The sequence below is a fragment of the Schistocerca piceifrons genome, chromosome 1, assembly GCF_021461385.2.
Source record: "Schistocerca piceifrons isolate TAMUIC-IGC-003096 chromosome 1, iqSchPice1.1, whole genome shotgun sequence".
In the NCBI taxonomy this organism is placed as follows: Eukaryota; Metazoa; Arthropoda; class Insecta; order Orthoptera; family Acrididae; genus Schistocerca; species Schistocerca piceifrons.
In genome coordinates this window covers 1,235,053,777-1,235,076,113 of record NC_060138.1, presented here as the reverse complement: position 1 = coordinate 1,235,076,113, position 22,337 = coordinate 1,235,053,777, and the positions used below count along the sequence as shown (strand labels likewise).

The 22,337-nt window shown below is 40.3% G+C and overlaps 1 protein-coding gene across 1 annotated transcript in view; it reads left to right on the top strand.

The window, feature by feature from the left end:
* LOC124780155 (Down syndrome cell adhesion molecule-like protein Dscam2) overlaps positions 1–22,337 on the top strand; it is a 436,971-nt gene that overhangs the window by 355,755 nt on the left and 58,879 nt on the right. The window contains exon 28 of the mRNA XM_047253760.1: positions 17,073–17,363. Coding sequence (XP_047109716.1) covers positions 17,073–17,363 — 291 coding nt within the window. The remainder of the gene's footprint in view (positions 1–17,072; positions 17,364–22,337) is intronic.

Sequence of the window (22,337 nt, the reverse complement as noted above, 5' to 3'; positions counted from 1 at the left end):
TTGTACTGATAAGCAATCCCTATCGCAGGACACTGTTTTGCTGAAAATTTTGTGGACCAACATCATACGGTCCAGAAATTCTTTCATCTGCATTCACTAATGGCCTTATTGTTGATAAAGCAGGTGCCAAGTTGAGATTCATATGGAGAGTTCTTAGAAAATGTAGTCCATCAACAAAGGAGGTGGCTTACAAAACACTCGTTCGACCTATACTTGAGTATTGCTCATCAGTGTGGGAGCCGTACCAGGTTGGGTTGACAGAGGAGATAGAGAAGATCCAAAGAAGAGCAGTGTGTTTCATCACAGGGTTATTTGGTAAGCGTGATAGCGTTACGGAGATGGTTAGCAAACTCAAGGGGCAGACTCTGCAAGAGAGGCGCTCTGCATCGCGGTGTAGCTTGCTGTCCAGGTTTCGAGAGGGTGCGTTTCTCGATGAGGTATCGAATATATTGCTTCCCCCTACTTATACCGCCTGAGGAGATCATGAGCGTAAAATTAGAGATTCGAGTGCGCATGGAGGCTTTCTGGCAGTCGTTCTTCCTTCGAACCATATGCGACTGGAACAGGAAAGGGAGGTAACGACAGTGGCATGTAAAGTGCCCTCCGCCACACACCATTGGGTGGCTTGCAGAGTATAAATGTAGATGTAGGTGTAGGTAGATTATCAACGGTGCATTAAACCCACAATCTTTCTTCTATGTACACCCAATACACCTAACATAATATTGGACCAGCCAACTCTCTGCACACAGTAACATGCAGGATGGGGACAATTAATCCTTGTTCTTTTCCAGGGCTCTGACTAATTGACATCATGCCATGAAGTGAGGAATATCCTCAGAACTATTCATTCCACCTTTTTAAATTGGTATTCCAACACCCACTTGAACCCATTCTCTTATGATCTGGGTCATACACCTGTGCAAAACCCAAATTCAAGACCTGCCAATGATCTCCTATAAAATTCTCTTAATTTCTTTTGGAATCCTTTCCATCTCCTGCCAAATTTTCTTTATCTCCTTTTGTCTTCTGCCACCCTCCAAAGGTCTAGTTACCCAGACCTGTTCCTCTATTTCTTCTTCCCTCTCCTTGCTGTTATCCAGTTCCTGTCATTTTTCCATTTTCTGAACTTCTACCACGTCCTTTAGTTCCTCAATGCACCTATCTAATATACTGGTGGAGCAGCAGTGGAATAGAAGTCATATGGCATGGCTGACTAGAAGACGCTGTGGGATAGGTTCAGACATCTATTTGAAAGGTATTTCTTCCTCTGGGTGCATTCAAAAAGTACCACAGGGTCTGCTGAGCTTAAACATCCCCACCCAGCAGATGGATCCTGATCAGCAATGTCACATGCCCTCACTGGCCAGATATTGGTGGTGAAAATTTCTTCCATCTTCCAGGATTCTGACCAGATTACCTCTGAGTCAAGTGCTACTACACAGACATTTGTAAAAGCAACATTGGCTATGGAGGCAAAGTGACAACAGCTACATCCCTCACTTTTTGCACATTTTTCATCTAGGTGTAACAATAAACCTTCACAGGTGTCTCTGTAGTATGTGTCTTTGCTTCAAACCATGGAATTTATTCAGCACTCTCCTAACCACATCTATCTGCATCAGATGGCCAACCTGTTCACTGTCTTCTTTTGTAATTCCTTCTAGCTGTTTTGCAATCTACATATCTCCTAGTGGTAACTCATCCAAAATTCAATCCTTACTTCATTTTGCCCTCACACATGGCACATTGATTTTTCATCTTGTTTTCTCTTTCCATGAGGTATGTTTCTAAGTAGATATCATCTACTGTGGCTATGAATTCTCTTTTTCACTGTTCCTCAATAATTGTTTCTTGTCTTCTATGTAGAATATTGATGATAATTTTTTATCAGCATCTCTCTCTCTCTGCAGTCTAGCTTTCTAACCTGCTCATAGTTCTGGTTCCTTTTCATCTCTGGGTTTTGCCTGTGCAGTCCATGATAATATCTCACTTTGACAAGGGCCTTCACTGCAGCGGCAACATATTCCCCACTTCATTATACTGCAGTTCTTAGTTTCTTGATTTTTTTACTCTATAAAGCCACCAACTAGCTACCTCTACCATTTATTAGGTTTTCCTATAAACATTCCTCATCATATTTACCTTAGGCTCCTATGTACTTCTGGGATTGGCTTAATCTCTATCCTGTTCTTGAAGTTAGTTTGGTTCTCTCTCCCCTCTCCCTAAAGTTCTTTACTGCTTTTCAGCAGATCATACAGTCTGTTTTGGTAGTTTTTGCCAAAGTTTCCTACGCTTCAAATAACTTCTTTGTATCATAGTTAGTTCATAATTAGTTTGTTCATAATTTGCTACAGTACAGTATTCTTTTATGTTACTCAAGCACTCCTCCACAATCAGAGCTTTTCATGAAGCATTGGAGAGTATATGACTGGATATTTTTAGATGAACCTGGCAATAAAATCTTCAAACTCAATGTACTGATTGCAGATCTCATACACTCACAACTGGCACTGCTCTTTCAGTACTGCATCTTCCTTATATATTCTTATACTTGGTCTAGTGCTTAGGCATTTACTTCATAAACTTCTTCAATTCCAAACCAGTGAATTTTGTCTTTTCATAATGTTTCAAAACTATAGTGTGTAGCACTTCTGATTTTCAGAACCATATTTTGTTTTGTAATGTCTTTCCTACATCATCCACCAGCTCCTCCACAGTGGATGATCTTTCTTGGAACATATCTATCTTAGATTTTGTACTGTCCTGACTCTAGTGAAACATCATTATCATTTCTTGCTCTGTCAAACTGATTTGCCCAGTTACCACTCTCTTTCTCTGCATTGTGCAAAGAAGCAAACATGTTTGAAAACACTTTTAAAAAGTTAATTCAATAACTTAGGGAATTTCAAAGTAAATGAAAAAAGGAAGCTATGTAAGAAATACTCAGCGAATTTAAAAGCTAGGTCTTACCTGCCAAGTTAAAAAAAATCGAAACAGATAAGAAGAAACACAGGCAAGTTTCACTGACATAAATTTGCTGTATAACTAAGGAATTTATTTCATGCTCCAGATCGTGAAATTTTTAGAGACAAGAACAACTCCTTTGTAGGAATCAACACTGATTACACAAGCAGTTATTGAGTGAAACCCAACCAGTTTTGTGTTCAAGAGAGCCAGAAGGTTGCAGATAGTAGATATAGTCCTGCAGCATCATTTAGCAAACAAAATACAATCTTGTGGAATACCAGAACAGGAATATGACTTGGACTGAAAGTTAACAGAAAGCAATACATCAGGCCCTTGCCAGCAGACTGCTGTATGTCAGTTCCTAGTTAATGGAATGTATTGCATCATTCTTGTTCCTAAGAAATAGAATGTATCTTGTCTTCTTAATGGAGAGCTTCCTTCTTAGTGGAGAGAAGTCTTCTGATGTAAAAATATTTTGGGTAGACCCCAAAGAAACATTTTCGGATCATGACTGTTCACAGTATACATAAACCATTTAGCAGATAACACCAGATGCTCTGCAAGGTTATTCATGGATGTTTCTTAGTACACACACACACACACACACACACACACACACACACACACACACACACACACACACACAAAATGTAGCAAAATGCAAAGATTTGAGCTGACCCTCACATACATGAATATAAAATATTATACATAAATGAGCAGAACAACCAACAAATGTCTTACCTATTACTTGAAACAGTCACATCATTTAATTATCTGGAATCCTGCATAGGGAGCAAATTAAAGTGAAATGACAATTAAAGTGAAATGACAACAAAACTCCCTTCTTCATCTGCTTTCGTTCCTTATTTTACACTTCACTTGGGGTTGCCCCTCCAGTTTTGTTCCACCTTTCTGAATGTTGTTTTATTTCAGGGCACACTCCCATCATTTTCTGATGATTTTTCACGGTCCTAACCAATGTATGTACTGGACATCCAAGGCCTCTTGTCAGTTCTATTACATTAAGCACTGTTCTTGTCCTATGGTTTGGTTGATGTTTCATGATGTGCTTGTACCTACATAGGCAACTCTCTTGAATCTTTTCTTCTATGTTTGCTTAAATGAGCTTTGGATGAAGTCACTTCTTATCATCTTTTGGTATCACTCCTCCAGACCAGCAAAGAATCTTGTCTCTGTAACCTGGAGTTTCTGTTTGACTGATATTGCATGGCCCAGCACTATGAGCCAAGCATTACAGCTGGTCGTATCGCTCATTTGTAAAAATTTCCTTTGACTTTGATAGGCTTTTTCACATCACAGTTGACTCCTCCAAGTGACCGCCATTTCTACTGCCCAGTTTTATATGGTTTTCAATGTCTTTATCCATGGAAGCTGTGGTTTTGAGAATTTCCATTACATACAATCAATTTTGGTCCTACTTACCCTTAATTCTTCTACTTTTTAGTGCCCTGCACCAGACATTAAAGTTGTTCTCAATTTCTGATAGAGATTCTGCTATTAGACCTACATTGTCAGAGTATAAGTGTCCATGGAGGCGGTTTCTGTAGTTGTTCTTTGGCATAGTTCATAATCAGAATGAGCAACACTAGACTCAAAGCAGATTCTTGGTGCGACACCTCGCTGACACCTACAGAGCTTACAGTTTTTGTCTTGATTTTCTCATACATGTCCTGGAGATTTTAGATGTAGTACTTTGGGATGCAGTGTGTATCCAGAACCTGCCACATGAACTTTCTTAGCATTTGGTGAACAGCTTGTTCAAGATTAAGAAACACAAAAGGGAGGTTGAAATGTACCCAACTCCCATAATACTATTATTGAAATGATTTATTAATGAAGACATTCCTAGAGCAAAATTTGCTATTTTTGCACTTTGCTTAAATTAATTGGAGAAAAGTACATCTGACAAATAATTAATATTATTTGTCTTCAGCAGAACTGTCTAGGGAAAATTTTTTCTGCTAGCATTGTGTTAATAATGGAACAAGTTTTGATTTCAAGAATAAAAGACACATCTTCTTCTTGGTTGTTTCTTCTGTTAAAAAATAGCTGTTGCTAATTCTACATTGACTTTGGATTCCATTTCAATACTTCTAACATTGTGTTTTACACTTTCATAAGTACATGTTGCCGACAAGATACTTATACAACAAACTGCTTCGAACTCAAACTGCTCTGTGACTTGACTCAGAACAGATAGTTTACCTCACCTGGCACCATCTCAACACCCAAGATAATAATATTCTGAAGATACATTATGGCAACCTTACAAAGAGTTAAATATAGCCTGTGATGTGCCTTGTGTTATTGCAATATATAATTTGTGTTAACTAACTTATTTATGTTTTTTATCTACATTTCTTCAAATTAACTACAAAAATACCAGGATGACTAGATTTTCAGAGTTGTCATAAATTTTCATTCTGAGCATACAAAAGTCTAACAGAATCAAAAAGGCTGACGAAACAGTAATAACTGAAAAGTACATTAATACACCAAACTCCCTTGAAAAAACTGAAAATCATGCAAATGCAAATAAAAATGGTATCAGTAGCATTATTAGAGAAACTGTCATTGCTAGATTCAATTTAGACAACAGACTATCAACCTTGGATTGTTACAAAATCTGCGTTGAGATCGTGAGGCAACAAGAAACCAGTTGTTGGAAAGGCAGCTGTGAGACTGAGTCCAGTCATGAAGGAACCATTATTTTGCAGTATTTCATTATTTCTCCTTAGTCTGGAATGCTTAACCAGTAGGACTGAAAGAGGAAATAGAGAAGATACAAAGAAGAATAGGGACTTTTGTCACAGGCTCATTTGGTAACCACAAATGTGTCACACAGACAATCATCTAACTCCAGTGGCAGACACAAGAGGAGGGGCTATGTATCACAGGGTGGTTTACTGTTAAATTTTTTGAGAAATACGTTTTTAGAAGATTCAGGCAACAAATCTTATCCTACATTATCTTGCAAAAAGGCCATCAAGGCACAATTAGAGAGAGTTAGATCCAAATGGAGGCTTAACAACAGTCATTCTTCCCATACACCATTTGCAACTGGAACTGGAGGAAGCAAAAGTATTACACAAAGTGAAAAGTATTACACAAAGTTCTCTCTGCCACACATCATAAGGTGGATTTTGGAGTATAGATGTAACAGGGAGAGATGGTGAGAAGTGATTTTAATATACAGTTACCTAAAAAAATCAATTCTGTTCAGTACTGACAGACAAAGTTTTTAGCTCTCTGAGGCTGTTTACAAATGATGCAGTGATATGAAGGAAGACTTGGAGAAAAGAATGACAGCTGGCCCTTAACAAAAACACATGTAATGTGCATAAATGAACATAAAGACCCAATACTATTTGACTACATGACTGGTGATCAGTCAGTAGTAGTAGTAGTAGTAGTAGTAGTTGTTGTTATTGTTGTTGTTGTTTATTCATCCAGAGACAATGTACATTGCATGGATTTTGTCAAAAAATACATAGCATAGAAAGGGTGAACAATACTCTACACAATACAAATGTGCATAGTAGACTACACAACATCAGACTGCATTGAAATAGCATATACAACTTTGATTAATTACATCAATGTATGAGACAGACTTTTTACATGCAATACACAGTTAATGTTTAGATATAACACATAATAATTCTAACACTTTTGTACATATTATTTATTTAGATCGTAGCAACAGTAAGATAAAAATTACTATTGGCACAGAGTACATAAACCTAATTTTTTGTATGAAGCTCTTCCAGGTATTTGTTTACACTATAATAGCAGTTGGTCATTAAAAATTTGAATACTACTTCTTTAAATGAAGACAACTTTTTTATTTCTTTTATCTTTACCGGTAGTTTGTTATACAATCTACTTCCTTGTATGTGTTTGTTTGTTTCTATGCCAAAGCCGTGTTAACTCTTTTAATATGAATGTCATTGCACTTTCTTGTGTAGAAAGTATGTAGATCTGAGTTGGATTGGAAATTGTCAGTATTTCTTTTTACATTAATTACATTTTTTTGTGTATAGAGGCATGGTAGGGGTAGAATATTTAGCTGTTGAAATAATTGTTTTGAAGGAGTTAGCCTTGAACTGTTGGTAATTATTCTACAGCTCATTTTTGTAGAGTGAAGATGGTTTTGAGATTTTTCTTACTATGACCCGAGAAGGTGAGGCCATAGGTAATAGCAGAATGTATATAAGAAAAGTAAACAGTTCTGCTACATTCCCTACTACATACAAAGCTAATAGCATGTAATTCAAAGCAAGCAGAGCTTAACTTATGAGAGAGATACAGGATGTGGGGTTTCCAGTCTAAATTTTCATTTATATGTACACTAAGAATTTTGTGGTAGCAACTCTCACAATTTCTTTATTTTGTATTCTGAGATCCAGATCAGGGTGTGTTTTCCTGTAATGGATATAATTAGTTTTAGAAATAATAATGGTTAATTTGTTCATTTCAAACCAATTTTGCAAATATTCTATAACTCTGCTTGCAGATGTTGGCAATACCCGGTTTATGTCAGTTACTACAATGTTTGTGTCATCCGCTAACAGGGTTACGTGAGTACCATTTACTGGAATCTTAATATCATTTATGTAAAGAAGAAATAGGAGAGGTTCTAGAACACTCCCCTGTGGTACCCCAATTGGCACAGTCTGAATATCCAATCTGTAAACGATACTTTGGTTTTTACTGTTTGTTGTTGCAATTTCTACTACCTGTTTCGTATTATGGAGATATGACTGAAACCACTTTTGTGCCACTTTCTGACTAGTGCACCTTGATCATCTTTTAAAACAAAGTCATCTAGATTTCTAACATTTTTGCTTTTTACTACATTCCATATAGCTTTCGATTTGTTTGCTGACCCAGCAATTACACTGTCATTGTACATTGTCTTGGCTTTTTTGTCATCTTCCTGTAAATTTTCTTTTATGTCTTAACAAAATCTGTGAAGTGTTCATCTTTGTTGTCTTTCTTGAGTTGACTGATATGTTTTCGTGTTTGACTAGATACTCTAATAGCAGGTGTTATCCATGGCTTGTGTTCTTAGACATTGATCTTCATGAACTTTTTTGGAAAACACATCTCAAATAGGGACATGAATGTACTAGAAAAAGCATTGAAAGATTCCTCGGTTGTTGTTTGTGCAAAGACATCTTCCCAGGTTTCATCAGCTAACAACTGGATGAAAGTATTCACTTTTTCTGTATAGAAATGGCTTTTGTATTCCCACTTATATTTTACTGCCTTGGGTACAGAGGAATTTATGTATGCTAATAGTGTATTGTGATCCGAAAGACCTAAGTTTACGTTTAGTGCCTCAGTGATACCATTATCCATATTTGTGAAAATATTATCTAAAAGAGAAGATGACAGTTCTGTTATTCTGGTGGCATCTGTAAAGAGTGGCTTCATGTGAAAGATGCTTAGTGTACTCAAAAGCTGTCTTTTTTTCATCACTTTCAATTAACAGGTTAATATTAAAATCCCCACATAACAATAATTTCACTTCATTACTATAAAAAGTGTTTAAAGCTGCTTCTATTTTTTTGAAGAATGTTTTTGTCACCCTGTGTTGATCTATATATTGTTATGACAATTAGTTTTTCACTCTTCTCCTCAGTTTTTAACTCTATGGCACATGATTCAACATGTTTTTCTGTATTTAGATGGTCCAATTCTGTTTTCACTTTGAACTGCAGTCCTACTCTAGAGTAAATGCATACCCCACCATTTTTAAAAACACTTTGACAATAATGTGATGCTAAATTAAAGTTGCTTATATTTGTTGTTGTTGTTGTGGTCTTCAGTCCTGAGACTGGTTTGATGCAGCTCTCCATGCTACTCTATCCTGTGCAAGCTTCTTCATCTCCCAGTACCTACTGCAACCTACATCCTTCTGAATCTGCTTAGTGTATTGATCTCTTGGTCTCTCTCTACGATTTTTACCCTCCACGCTGCCCTCCAATGCTAAATTTGTGATCCCTTGATGCCTCAAAACATGTCCTACCAACCGATCCCTTTTTCTAGTCAAGTTGTGCCACAAACTTCTCCCCAATCCTATTCAATACCTCCTCATTAGTTACGTGATCTACCCACCTTATCTTCAGCATTCTTCTGTAGCACCACATTTCGAAAGCTTCTATTCTCTTCTTGTCCAAGCTGGTTATCGTCCATGTTTCACTTCCATACATGGCTACACTCCATACAAATACTTTCAGAAATGACTTCCTGACACTTAAATCTATACTTGATGTTAACAAATTTCTCTTCTTCAGAAACGATTTCCTTGCCATTGCCAGTCTACATTTTATATCCTCTCTACTTCGACCATCATGAGTTATTTTACTCCCTAAATAGCAAAACTCCTTTACTACTTTAAGTGTCTCATTTCCTAATCTAATCCCCTCAGCATCACCCGATTTAATTTGACTACATTCTATTATCCTCTTTTTGCTTTTGTTGATGTTCATCTTATATCCACCTTTCAAGACACTGTCCATTCCGTTCAACTGCTCTTCCAAGTCCTTTGCTGTCTCTGACAGAATTACAATGTCATCGGCGAACCTCAAAGTTTTTACTTCTTCTCCATGAATTTTAATACCTACTCCGAATTTTTCTTTTGTTTCCTTTACTGCTTGCTCAATATACAGATTGAACAACATCGGGGAGAGGCTACAACCGTGTCTCACTCCCTTCCCAACCACTGCTTCCCTTTCATGCCCCTCGACTCTTATAACTGCCATCTGGTTTCTGTACAAATTGTAAATAGCCTTTCACTCCCTGTATTTTACCCCTGCCACCTTCAGAATTTGAAAGAGAGTATTCCAGTTAACGTTGTCAAAAGCTTTCTCTAAGTCTACAAATGCTAGAAACGTAGGTTTGCCTTTTATTAATCTTTCTTCTAAGATAAGTCATAAGGTTAGTATTGCCTCACGTGTTCCAACATTTCTACGGAATCCAAACTGATCTTCCCCGAGGTCCGCTTCTACCAGTTTTTCCATTCGTCTGTAAAGAATTCGCGTTAGTATTTTGCAGCTGTGACTTATTAAACTGATAGTTCGGTAATTTTCACATCTGTCAACACCTGCTTTCTTTGGGATTGGAATTATTATATTCTTCTTGAAGTCTGAGGGTATTTTGCCTGTCTCATACATCTTGCTCACCAGATGGTAGAGTTTTGTCATGACTGGCTCTCCCAAGGCCATCAGTAGTTCTAATGGAATGTTGTCTACTCCCAGGGCCTTGTTTCGACTCAGGTCTTTCAGTGCTCTGTCAAACTCTTCACACAGTATCTTATCTCCCATTTCATCTTCATCTACATCCTCTTCCATTTCCATAATATTGTCCTCAAGTACATCGCCCTTGTATAAACCCTCTATATACTCCTTCCACCTTTCTGCCTTCTCTTCTTTGCTTAGAACTGGGTTGCCATCTGAGCTCTTGATATTCATACAAGTGGTTCTCTTCTCTCCAAAGGTCTCTTTAATTTTCCTGTAGGCAGTATCTATCTTCCCCCTAGTGAGACAAGCCTCTACATCCTTACATTTGTCCTCTAGCCATCCCTGCTTAGCCATTTTGCACTTACTGTCGATCTCATTTTTGAGACGTTTGTATTCCTTTTTGCCTGCTTCATTTACTGCATTTTTATATTTTCTCCTTTCATCAATTAAATTCAATATTTCTTCTGTTATCCAAGGATTTCTATTAACCCTCGTCTTTTTACCTACTTGATCCTCTGCTGCCTTCACTACTTCATCCCTCAGAGCTAACCATTCTTCTTCTACTGTATTTCTTTCCCCCATTCCTGTCAATTGTTCCCTTATGCTCTCTCTGAAACTCTGTACAACCTCTGGTTCTTTCAGTTTATCCAGGTCCCATCTCCTTAAATTTCCACCTTTTTGCAGTTTCTTCAGTTTCAATCTGCAGGTCATAACCAATAGATTGTGGTCAGAATCCACATCTGCCCCTGGAAATGTCTTACAATTTAAAACCTGGTTCCTAAATCTCTGTCTTACCATTATGTAATCTATCTGATACCTTTTAGTATCTCCAGGATTCTTCCATGTATACAACCTTCTTTCATGATTCTTGAACCAAGTGTTAGCTATGATTAGGTTATGCTCTGTGCAAAATTCTACAAGGCGGCTTCCTCTTTCATTTCTTCCCCCCAATCCATATTCACCTACTATGTTTCCTTCTCTCCGTTTTCCTACTGACGAATTCCAGTCACCCATGACTATTAAATTTTCGGCTCCCTTCACTACCTGAATAATTTCTTTTATCTCGTCATACATGTCATCAATTTCTTCATCATCTGCAGAGCTAGTTGGCATATAAACTTGTACTACTGTAGTAGGGATGGGCTTTGTGTCTATCTTGGCCACAATAATGCGTTCACTATGCTGTTTGTAGTAGCTAACCCGCACTCCTATTTTTTTATTCATTATTAAACCTACTCCTGCATTACCCCTATTTGATTTTGTATTTATAACCCCCCATGAACCATGGACCTTGCCGTTGGTGGGGAGGCTTGCGTGCCTCAGCGATACAGATAGCCGTACCGTAGGTGCAACCACAACGGAGGGGTATCTGTTGAGAGGCCAGACAAACGTGTGGTTCCTGAAGAGGGGCAGCAGCCTTTTCAGTAGTTGCAAGGGCAACAGTCTGGATGATTGACTGATCTGGTCTTGTAACAATAACCAAAACGGCCTTGCTGTGCTGGTACTGCGAACGGCTGAAAGCAAGGGGAAACTACAGCCGTAATTTTTCCCGAGGGCATGCAGCTTTACTGTATGATTACAAGATGATGGCGTCCTCTTGGGTAAAATATTCCGGAGGTAAAATAGTCCCCCATTCGGATCTCCGGGCGGGGACTACTCAAGAGGATGTCATTATCAGGAGAAAGAAAACTGGCGTTCTACGGATCGGAGCGTGGAATGTCAGATCCCTTAATCGGGCAGGTAGGTTAGAAAATTTAAAAAGGGAAATGGATAGGTTGAAGTTAGATATAGTGGGAATTAGTGAAGTTCGGTGGCAGGAGGAACAAGACTACTGGTCAGGTGACTACAGGGTTATAAACACAAAATCAAATAGGGGTAATGCAGGAGTAGGTTTAATAATGAATAGGAAAATAGGAATGCGGGTAAGCTACTATAAACAGCATAGTGAACGCAGTATTGTGGCCAAGATGGATACGAAGCCCACACCTACTACAGTAGTTCAAGTTTATATGCCAACTAGCCCTGCAGATGACGAAGAAATTGAAGAAATGTATGATGAAATGAAAGAAATTATTCAGATTGTGAAGGGAGACAAAAATTTAATAGTCATGGGTGACTGGAATTCGAGTGTAGGAAAAGGGAGAGAAGGAAACATAGTAGGTGAATATGGATTGGGGGACAGAAATGAAAGAGGTAGCCGCCTGGTAGAATTTTGCACAGAGCACAACATAATCATAACTAACACTTGGTTTAAGAATCATGAAAGAAGGTTGTATACATGGAAGAACCCTGGAGATTCTAAAAGGTATCAGATAGATTATATAATGGTAAGACAGAGATTTAGGAACCAGGTTTTAAATTGTAAGACATTTCCAGGGGCAGATGTGGACTCTGACCACAATCTATTGGTTATGACCTGTAGATTAAAACTGAAGAAACTGCAAAAAGGTGGAAATTTAAGGAGATGGGACCTGGATAAACTAAAAGAACCAGAGGTTGTACAGAGATTCAGGGAGAGCATAAGGGAGCAATTGACAGGAATGGGGGAAATAAATACAGTAGAAGAAGAATGGGTAGCTTTGAGGGATGAAGTAGTGAAGGCAGCAGAGGATCAAGTAGGTAAAAAGACGAGGGCTAGTAGAAATCCTTGGGTAACAGAAGAAATATTGAATTTAATTGATGAAAGGAGAAAATATAAAAATGCAGTAAGTGAAAAAGCCAAAAAGGAATACAAACGTCTCAAAAATGAGATCGACAGGAAGTGCAAAATGGCTAAGCAGGGATGGCTAGAGGACAAATGTAAGGATGTAGAGGCCTATCTCACTAGGGGTAAGATAGATACCGCCTACAGGAAAATTAAAGAGACCTTTGGAGATAAGAGAACGACTTGTATGAATATCAAGAGCTCAGATGGAAACCCAGTTCTAAGCAAAGAAGGGAAAGCAGAAAGGTGGAAGGAGTATATAGAGGGTCTATACAAGGGCGATGTACTTGAGGACAATATTATGGAAATGGAAGAGGATGTAGATGAAGATGAAATGGGAGATACGATACTGCGTGAAGAGTTTGACAGAGCACTGAAAGACCTGAGTCGAAACAAGGCCCCCGGAGTAGACAATATTCCATTGGAACTACTGACGGCCGTGGGAGAGCCAGTCCTGACAAAACTCTACCATCTGGTGAGCAAGATGTATGAAACAGGCGAAATACCCTCAGACTTCAAGAAGAATATAATAATTCCAGTCCCAAAGAAAGCAGGTGTTGACAGATGTGAAAATTACCGAACTATCAGTTTAATAAGTCACAGCTGCAAAATACTAACACGAATTCTTTACAGACGAATGGAAAAACTAGTAGAAGCCAACCTCGGGGAAGATCAGTTTGGATTCCGTAGAAACACTGGAACATGTGAGGCAATACTGAACTTACGAATTATCTTAGAAGAAAGATTAAGAAAGGCAAACCTACGTTTCTAGCATTTGTAGACTTAGAGAAAGCTTTTGACAATGTTGACTGGAATACTCTCTTTCAAATTCTAAAGGTGGCAGGGGTAAAATACAGGGAGCGAAAGGCTATTTACAATTTGTACAGAAACCAGATGGCAGTTATAAGAGTCGAGGGACATGAAAGGGAAGCAGTGGTTGGGAAGGGAGTAAGACAGGGTTGTAGCCTGTCCCTGATGTTGTTCAATCTGTATATTGAGCAAGCAGTAAAGGAAACAAAAGAAAAATTCGGAGTAGGTATTAAAATTCATGGAGAAGAAATAAAAACTTTGAGGTTCGTCGATGACATTGTAATTCTGTCAGAGACAGCAAAGGACTTGGAAGAGCAGTTGAATGGAATGGACAGTGTCTTGAAAGGAGGATATAAGATGAACATCAACAAAAGCAAAACAAGGATAATGGAATGTAGTGTAATTAAGTCAGGTGATGTTGAGGGAATTAGATTAGGAAATGAGGCACTTAAAGTAGTAAAGGAGTTTTGCTATTTGGGGAGCAAAATAACTGATGATGGTAGAAGTAGAGAGGATATAAAATGTAGACTGGCAATGGCAAGGAAAGCCTTTCTGAAGAAGAGAAATTTGTTAACATCCAGTATTGATTTAAGTGTCAGGAAGTCATTTCTGAAAGTATTCGTATGGAGTGTAGCCATGTATGGAAGTGAAACATGGACGATAAATAGTTTGGACAAGAAGAGAATAGAAGCTTTCGAAATGTGGTGCTACAGAAGAATGCTGAAGATTAGATGGGTAGATCACATAACTAATGAGGAAGTATTGAATAGGATTGGGGAGAAGAGAAGTTTGTGGCACAACTTGACCAGAAGAAGGGATCGGTTGGTAGGACATGTTCTGAGGCATCAAGGGATCACCAATTTAGTATTGGAGGGCAGCGTGGAGGGTAAAAATCGTAGGGGGAGACCAAGAGATGAATACACTAAGCTGATTCAGAAGGATGTAGGTTGCAGTAGGTACTGGGAGATGAAAAAGCTTGCACAGGATAGAGTAGCATGGAGAGCTGCATCAAACCAGTCTCAGGACTGAAGACCACAACAACAAACAACAACCCTGTAATCACCTGACCAAAAGTCTTGTTCCTCCTGCCACCGAACTTCACTAATTCCCACTATATCTAACTTTAACCTATCCATTTCCCTTTTTAAATTTTCTAACCTACCTGCCCGATTAAGGGATCTGACATTCCACACTCCGATCCGTAGAATGCCAGTTTTCTTTCTCCTGATAACGACGTCCTCTTGAGTAGTCCCCACCCAGAGATCCCAATGGGGGACTATTTTACCTCCGGAATATTTTACCCAAGAGGACGCCATCATCATTTAACCATACAGTAAAGCTGCATGCCCTCGGGAAAAATTACGGCTGCAGTTGCCCTTGCTTTCAGCCATTCGCAGTACCAGCACAGCAAGGCCATTTTGGTTAATGTTACAAGGCCAGATCAGTCAATCATCCAGACTGTTGCCCCTGCAACTACTGAAAAGGCTGCTGCCCCTCTTCAGGAACCACATGTTTGTCTGGCCGCTCAACAGATACCCCTCCGTTGTGGTTGCACCTACGGTACGGCCATCTGTATCGCTGAGGCACGCAAGCCTCCCCACCAACGGCAAGGTCCACGGTTCATGGGGGGTTGTTGTTGGTTTAGTTGCTGCTGCTTCTTTTATTGTTGGTTCTGTTGCTACTGTTACTGTTGTTATTGGTTCTGCTGCTTATATTTATGAGACTTAATTCACTAGCCTTGCACCAGTGTTCAGATAAACAAATACAAGAGACATCAGCAAGATTGTTTAAAGCTACTTCTAGATCTAGCACTTTGTTTTTGAGGCACTGAATATTCTGACACATTATCCTGACTGGTTTGCAAGTATTTTTTCTTTTGTCGTTACCTGGAAATGTGCTGCTTTTTCTATAGTAGTTGTGTCTTATCTGCGAATTTTCTTGCTGGTTTGTCACAATCTTTTCCTTTTCTTTGTTTGAAGCCATAAAAAATCCTAATTTAATGATGTAGATGTACCTTGTCTTTGACTCCTCCTTAAGCAGTGTTGTGTTGCTGCAACTGTTGTTGATCGTTTTGTTGCTGCTGCTACCGTTGTTGTTGGTGTAGTTGCTGCTGCTTCTTTTATTGTTGGTTCTGTTGCTACTGTTACTGTTGTTATTGGTTCTGTTGCTGTTGTTGTTGTTGTTGTTGTTGCTGCTGCTGCTGCTGCTGCTGCTTCTGCGGCCGGAGGTGGTGGTGGTGGTAGTGATTGTGGTGGTGGTGCTGACAGGATTCTTCATCCAGTTGCTGCCTTTGTTTCTTTTATTGGCACTATTTCTGTTCATGGTGGATCTGTTGCTGTAGTATCTGTTGGTTTTGCTGTTGTTTCTGCCGATGGTTTTGTTGCTGTTACTGGAATAAGTCACGGGAATCAATCACAAGTGCCAAGTATTTAGGGTATCTATGTAGAGAGATTGAAGGTGTTGCAGACATAACATAATTAACAAGCCATGGATGGGTAAGACAAGTAACAGAAAAATTTATTGGTAAAATCTTGAGGATTTTCAATTACAGCAAAGAAAGAGGCCACTTACAAAGCCCTCATGTGGTCATTCTCAAGTACTGTTCATCAGTTGGGGACACTTGCCAGTTTGGATTAATAAAAAAGCAAGAGAAGATTTAAAGAGGAAGTGTGTACTTTGTCACATATTTATTTAGAAAGTTTGAGACGATGACAGAAATGCCCCAATGGGAAATACCACAAAAGAGGTATTTTGGAGAGCTTTGCTTTGAAAATGCACATTCCAATAGTAGTTAAGAAGATTGTACAGCCTCCAACTTACATCTTGCCTAATGACCAGAAATTAAAATAATGAATACATATAAAGAGGGATATAAATAATCTTTCTTCTTAAACATGATATGTTATGCATATAAAGAGGGATATAAATAATCTTTCTTCCTACACATGATATATTAGTAGAATTTGAAAAGGAGGTGGGGGATTATTCTGCTACAGCACATACCTTGAGATACACGCATTTAGGTGGGTTGTGGAATGTAGATATATAAGTAAAAAAAAAATGTATGAGTGTGAAACAGAAATATGTTTAGATATGATTAGACTAACTCAAGTAGATATTATGTAATATTCACACTTCTTTGAAGAATATATGTATAATTAATGTCATATGGTATTTTATAAGCTATAAACTGGTCACAATTCAACAACTTCATAATTATACTTGACACTGTCTTAAAGCCATACTGGATGTATGGAATACCTCATACTCAATGAAGTAACAGTAAACATGGCTCACTTATTTGAATTTATTTTTTCCAGAACCACAAGTTCCTGAACTAAAAACACTTTTAACAACAAATGCAACTTCTGTGCTCTTGCACTTACCTTACTGGCCAGATGGAGGATGTCCCATGTTATATTTTGTTGTTGAGTATCGAACTTTGGGAACCAGAAACGAATGGATTTTGGTGGACAACAATGTGCCATCAATGAACTTTTTGATTGGTGATCTTCAGCCTGGTACATGGTATGAATTACGGATTACAGCTCATAACAGTGCCGGATCAACAAGAGTACATTACAGTATGGCCACAACAACCATATCTGGAGGTAAAATTTCTGTATTTTAAGACCGATCTTGGAGGTTTTTCATTGGGGGCTAGGATACTGTGTTCTATAGCCAAACACTAATCCCCTGTGATGTTCATCTGCTTTATTTCCTTGTTGATTGTCCTTGGTGTCGACATACTGCTACTGTAGTTTACTATCAAACATCTACGAGCAGTAAAAACCTAACTGCACAGTTCTTGCTGCATAATACGGTACATATTGAACAGACACTGTCATGTTTTAGCATACATCCTATTACACTTTTTTCACAGTTAAGTGGATGCATTGTTGTTGACCTAACCACTACGGGGTCCTTGTCTGAAACTTGGCCATGGACTGACTGTCTCAGGACCAAAAATTGGGCCCTTATATGTCATCACAATAATAGGCACTGAAACTATACATTGTTCGATGTTTAAGTTACAGAAATTACAAGTGAAACATACTTCATCCAATTAACTTGTGGCGACTATCTACCAAGTCACATGTAATATCTTTGTTTTGGCAAGCTCTTTGTGACCAGTCTGTGGCTGCACCCGAAACGGTACACACACGCACTGAGAATCAAGAATGTAAATAACTGCATATGTGTGCTTCTGAGTAATAAAATAGTGCTTATTACATGTGGTATAGTGTGCATCATTGGCTCTGGCAAACCTACAACACTAAATCGATACTGGTGACCCTGAATTTTGTTCATGAGTGCAACAGCAAACTCTCGTACCATTGAGCAATATACAATGGATCACTTGCCGCCAACTACACTGCACGTGTGCCAACTAGGTTTTCCAACGGACGTTTTGGCATGGTTTTCCAATTACCCACCTTGTATTTGCAGTAGTTCGACGCATTGCTTCAACACATCAATTAGCTGTACTCAACAGGACAGTACTTCTATGTCCCCACAGCCATGTGTGGCGGCATCAGGTTCGAACAATAACTGTTTTTTATCGTACATGACTCAGCAGTTGTGTGGCAGTGTTTGTACCAACAGAACGTTTTTCACACACACAACTTTGAATGTGAACGTTTTACACTGAGTAGCAACTTTCCACATGTCCCACATGCTCAAAAATGGCCGACACAACGTGCTCAAACCCCAGCGACTATGATTACGGGTTTCCCAAGTGCCAGTGTGAACTTTGCACATGAATCAGTGGCGGTACAAATCGAGCCAGACGCTCAAGAAAAGGAAATTTCATATTTATCCCAGAACTCTGGATATTGCACCAGCCCCCCCCCCCCCCCCCCCCCACCCCCCACTATCAGTGTCCACTTTACAAGTGTTTCCAATGGCACATGCCGTTCCTGCTGCATCTGCCATGTGTTTTCCACAAATATTAGGTGATTTTAACAATTTTATTGCACCTGCAGGGGAAGGGCCCAGGAAACTGTACTCCATTATTCCCTACACATTGTTCAACTACGGTTGACTCTACCATGCCGGTCCATTCTATGCCTGTTGGCATTACTCCATCGAACACTCGACTCGTTGATTTCTTGACAAAGGTCGAGCCAGCCGCACCTACCGTTCTGCATGGCATTGACAGGGTCGGAAGCTGGTGCACTGCTACTGCACCTGAGCCAATTACGGTGCAGAGCTATAGACGGGGAGTGACTGTTTCTGACAAACAGTTACATCAAGACTCAAGACTTCCCCATCCATTTGCCTAAGCTACCACCCCTTCGCAAGTACCACCCACGCACATGGTTTGCTTTGGTCGACCACATCCTGCAGCTACACAGCGCCGCTGATGACAACTCGAAGTTCCTTTGCTGTCACATCCATGATGAACTGGACCTGATCGGCAACATTGTGGCTTCGTCCCCCACTACGGACAAATATGCGTTTGCCCGACGTACCATCCTTGAGCGACTATCCACACTGACAGACTATCTGCCTCATCAGTCATGAGTCACTGGGTTCCAGATCCCCGTCGCAGCTCTGGCGTCATCTTCACACCATGATAGACACACATTACATGCTGGACGTTACACTTTGGACCATCTGGTTTGAAGTTCAAGTTCACCTTCTGCATGTAACTTCAGCCCCACTAGACACTAAACTGAAGATCACAGACCAGGTTTAAAACATTCTGCCCCCATCCCCGCATACCCCCACCCCTCCCCCCAGGGAGCCCTCAGGCCTCAGAGGTTGGCACACCTGCTCAGCAGTTTCCATCGTGCAGTACCATGCATGACTCGGTCCGCGGATGTGCGCAGATCCAACGCCATCTGGCAGCTGCTACCATAACTCCTCTCCTACCAGCACTACTGCAACGCCACCATCGGAAGAATCTTCTAAAAAGACTCCCTCCACTGCCACTTCGACCTCAGCCAGTGCAACGGATGACACCATGGGCCGTCCCACTTGGTGTTATTTCCATTCTTGCTTTGGTGCCACAGCTAAGAAATGTCGTTCGCCATGCGCGTTCCCAACAGGTTCTGTGAACGTTCCGAGTACCAGGTAGAAGGACTGGTGGTGCATGTAAACACGTTCAGAGCACACAGGGACAGGTACAAAGCCATGCACGTTAACATGTCCATAGCAGTTAAAGGGTTAAATTCGAGCATCGGCCTTGCCCCCAACTTTGAGCCGCCAACAATACCCTCATCCAATCTCATGGAACTAATTTAAGCCTTAAAATGCAGGATGTTAACACCCCCTTACAGTGGACTTTTGTTATCACGGAGGTGGATGAACCTGTGCTCGGAGTAGATTTTCTCTTAGCCAATAACTGTCATCCAACCTACAATGAGGTACACTAACCTTTAACTTGATAGACTGTACCACCGGTTCAGATATCTCTTCCCTCTCATCTGAGAGCGCCACTCTATTATGTGAGCTAGCTGAAATCGCTGTGGCAGTGCTGTCGCTTTGATTGCACAAGACGAACTTCGGGACGGCAATGAAGCCCTCCACTTAAGCATAGCCGCTCTGCAAGCCAAACTCATGGACTCTCGTAAGCAAGTCGCCCAGCTGTTACACATGGCCAAGCCCCCAAGCACACACCACTTCCTCACACCCACCACTGACACCACGTGACATTTCTGGTGCTGGACAGAAGCTGTGCCAACAACACTACCAAATACCCCACTGAGCTCCACAACAAGGACTACCAGTGGATCACCGCCACTGTTGCTGACCCGCCGGCCTGGGACATACAAGCATGTGCATTACAGGTTAGTCACAGTGAATCGGGTGTGGGTCTATCATGACCATCAGTGTTCACAATCAACAACGGTACTGTCCACAGAATCAATACCACAGAAGATCCACCAGTACGTGCAAAGGCTAGGCATTTCAATCTGGAAAAACTATGCCAAACTATAATTCAGCAATTTTAGATAGTAAGACAATTCACACTTCCTCTAGTAGTTGGTCATCACCCATTCATTTGGTGCCCATGGAAGGTGACACTTTCCACCTCTGCAGTGACTGACTATAAGGTGCTTCACACTAGAACAATTCTAGATAATTATCCCGTCCGAAATATTCAAGACTTTGCTTCCCAACTGCACGGAGCACAAATTTTCAGTGTAATCGACTGTCACAAGACTTACTACCAAATTCCAATGGCACCAGAGCACATTGAAAAAACCGCTATCATCACTCCATTTGGGTTATTCGAGTAATTGTTTATGCTGTTCAGCCTTAAAAATGCTGCACAGACATGGCAATGGTTCATCAACCTTTGGTTGGAAAACTGGACTATGCATATGCGTACCTGGATGACTTGTTAATTTTTTCTTCCTCCCTCGAGGAACATGAACTCCATTTAAATACAGTGTTCCAACTATTAAAAGCAAATGGTGTTGCAGTGGACAATGCTAAGTCACAACTCCGCCACACTAGTGTCACTTTTCTGGGCCACGGGGTTTCTGCAGACAGCATCTGGCCCCTACCTGAACGGGTCGAGGCCATTAGTACGGTGCCTTTGCCCAAAGATTTTCAGGGGCTCTGCTGCTTCCTTGGAACAGTAAATTACTATCACAAACACATCCCCCATGCTGCTGACATACAAGCTCCACTGACGGATGCTCTCCCAGGAAAAAACACTTCAGGGTCTCAGGCCGTCACGTGGACTCCAGATATGCATTGCGCATTTGATAACGTAAAGTCAGTCTTACAGATGGCCGTTACGCTCTCTCATCCCGTTACTGATGCTCCCATCTCGCTTACTACAGGCGCTAGTGATACAGCAGTGTGGGCAGTACTTCAGCAATCCATGTGTTCTATTGTACAGCCGCTCAGAGTTTTCTCGCACAAACTGTCTGCTTCCCCACATAAATGGTCAACCTTCAACCGGGAACTGTTTGCTATTCACGCCACTACCAAATATTTCCAAGATGATATCGAAGGTCGCCATCTCATGGTATTTATTGACCATGAGCCAGTGTTGTACGCTTTCTGTAACACAAGCAAGGACTCATCCCCTAGACATTTTCGACATATGGACCTCATATGTCAGTTTATGAACAACATACAGTATATCAGAGGGGCAGATAATGTCATAGCCAATTTTCTATCTTGTGTGTCAGTTTTATCTTCAGAACTGGACCTCAGTGAACTCCCTAAATTGCAAGCAGAGGATAATAAACTCGCCACATAGTGCTCCGATGTTAAAACAGGACTGAAACTAGAGTTACAGACACTTTCTGGGTTTTCATCACCCATCTGTTGCGACATTTAACAGGACACATATGTCCGGTGATTGCTGCACCTCTCCGCCAGGACATTTTTAATATTATCCACGACTTGGCACACCCTGGTATTCACGCCACCAGCATCTGGTATCTAAATGTTTCGTTTGGCCCTGGATGATAAAACAATGTCGCAGTTGGGCACGAGCATGTGTGGCTTGTCAGCTTGGGCCCGCACAAAGTCATATCGCAGCGTACCAACTCGTTTGAAGTGCTCATTAACGGCATACCTCAAATGTTATCTGTTTGCGGCCTCAAACCAGTGTGATC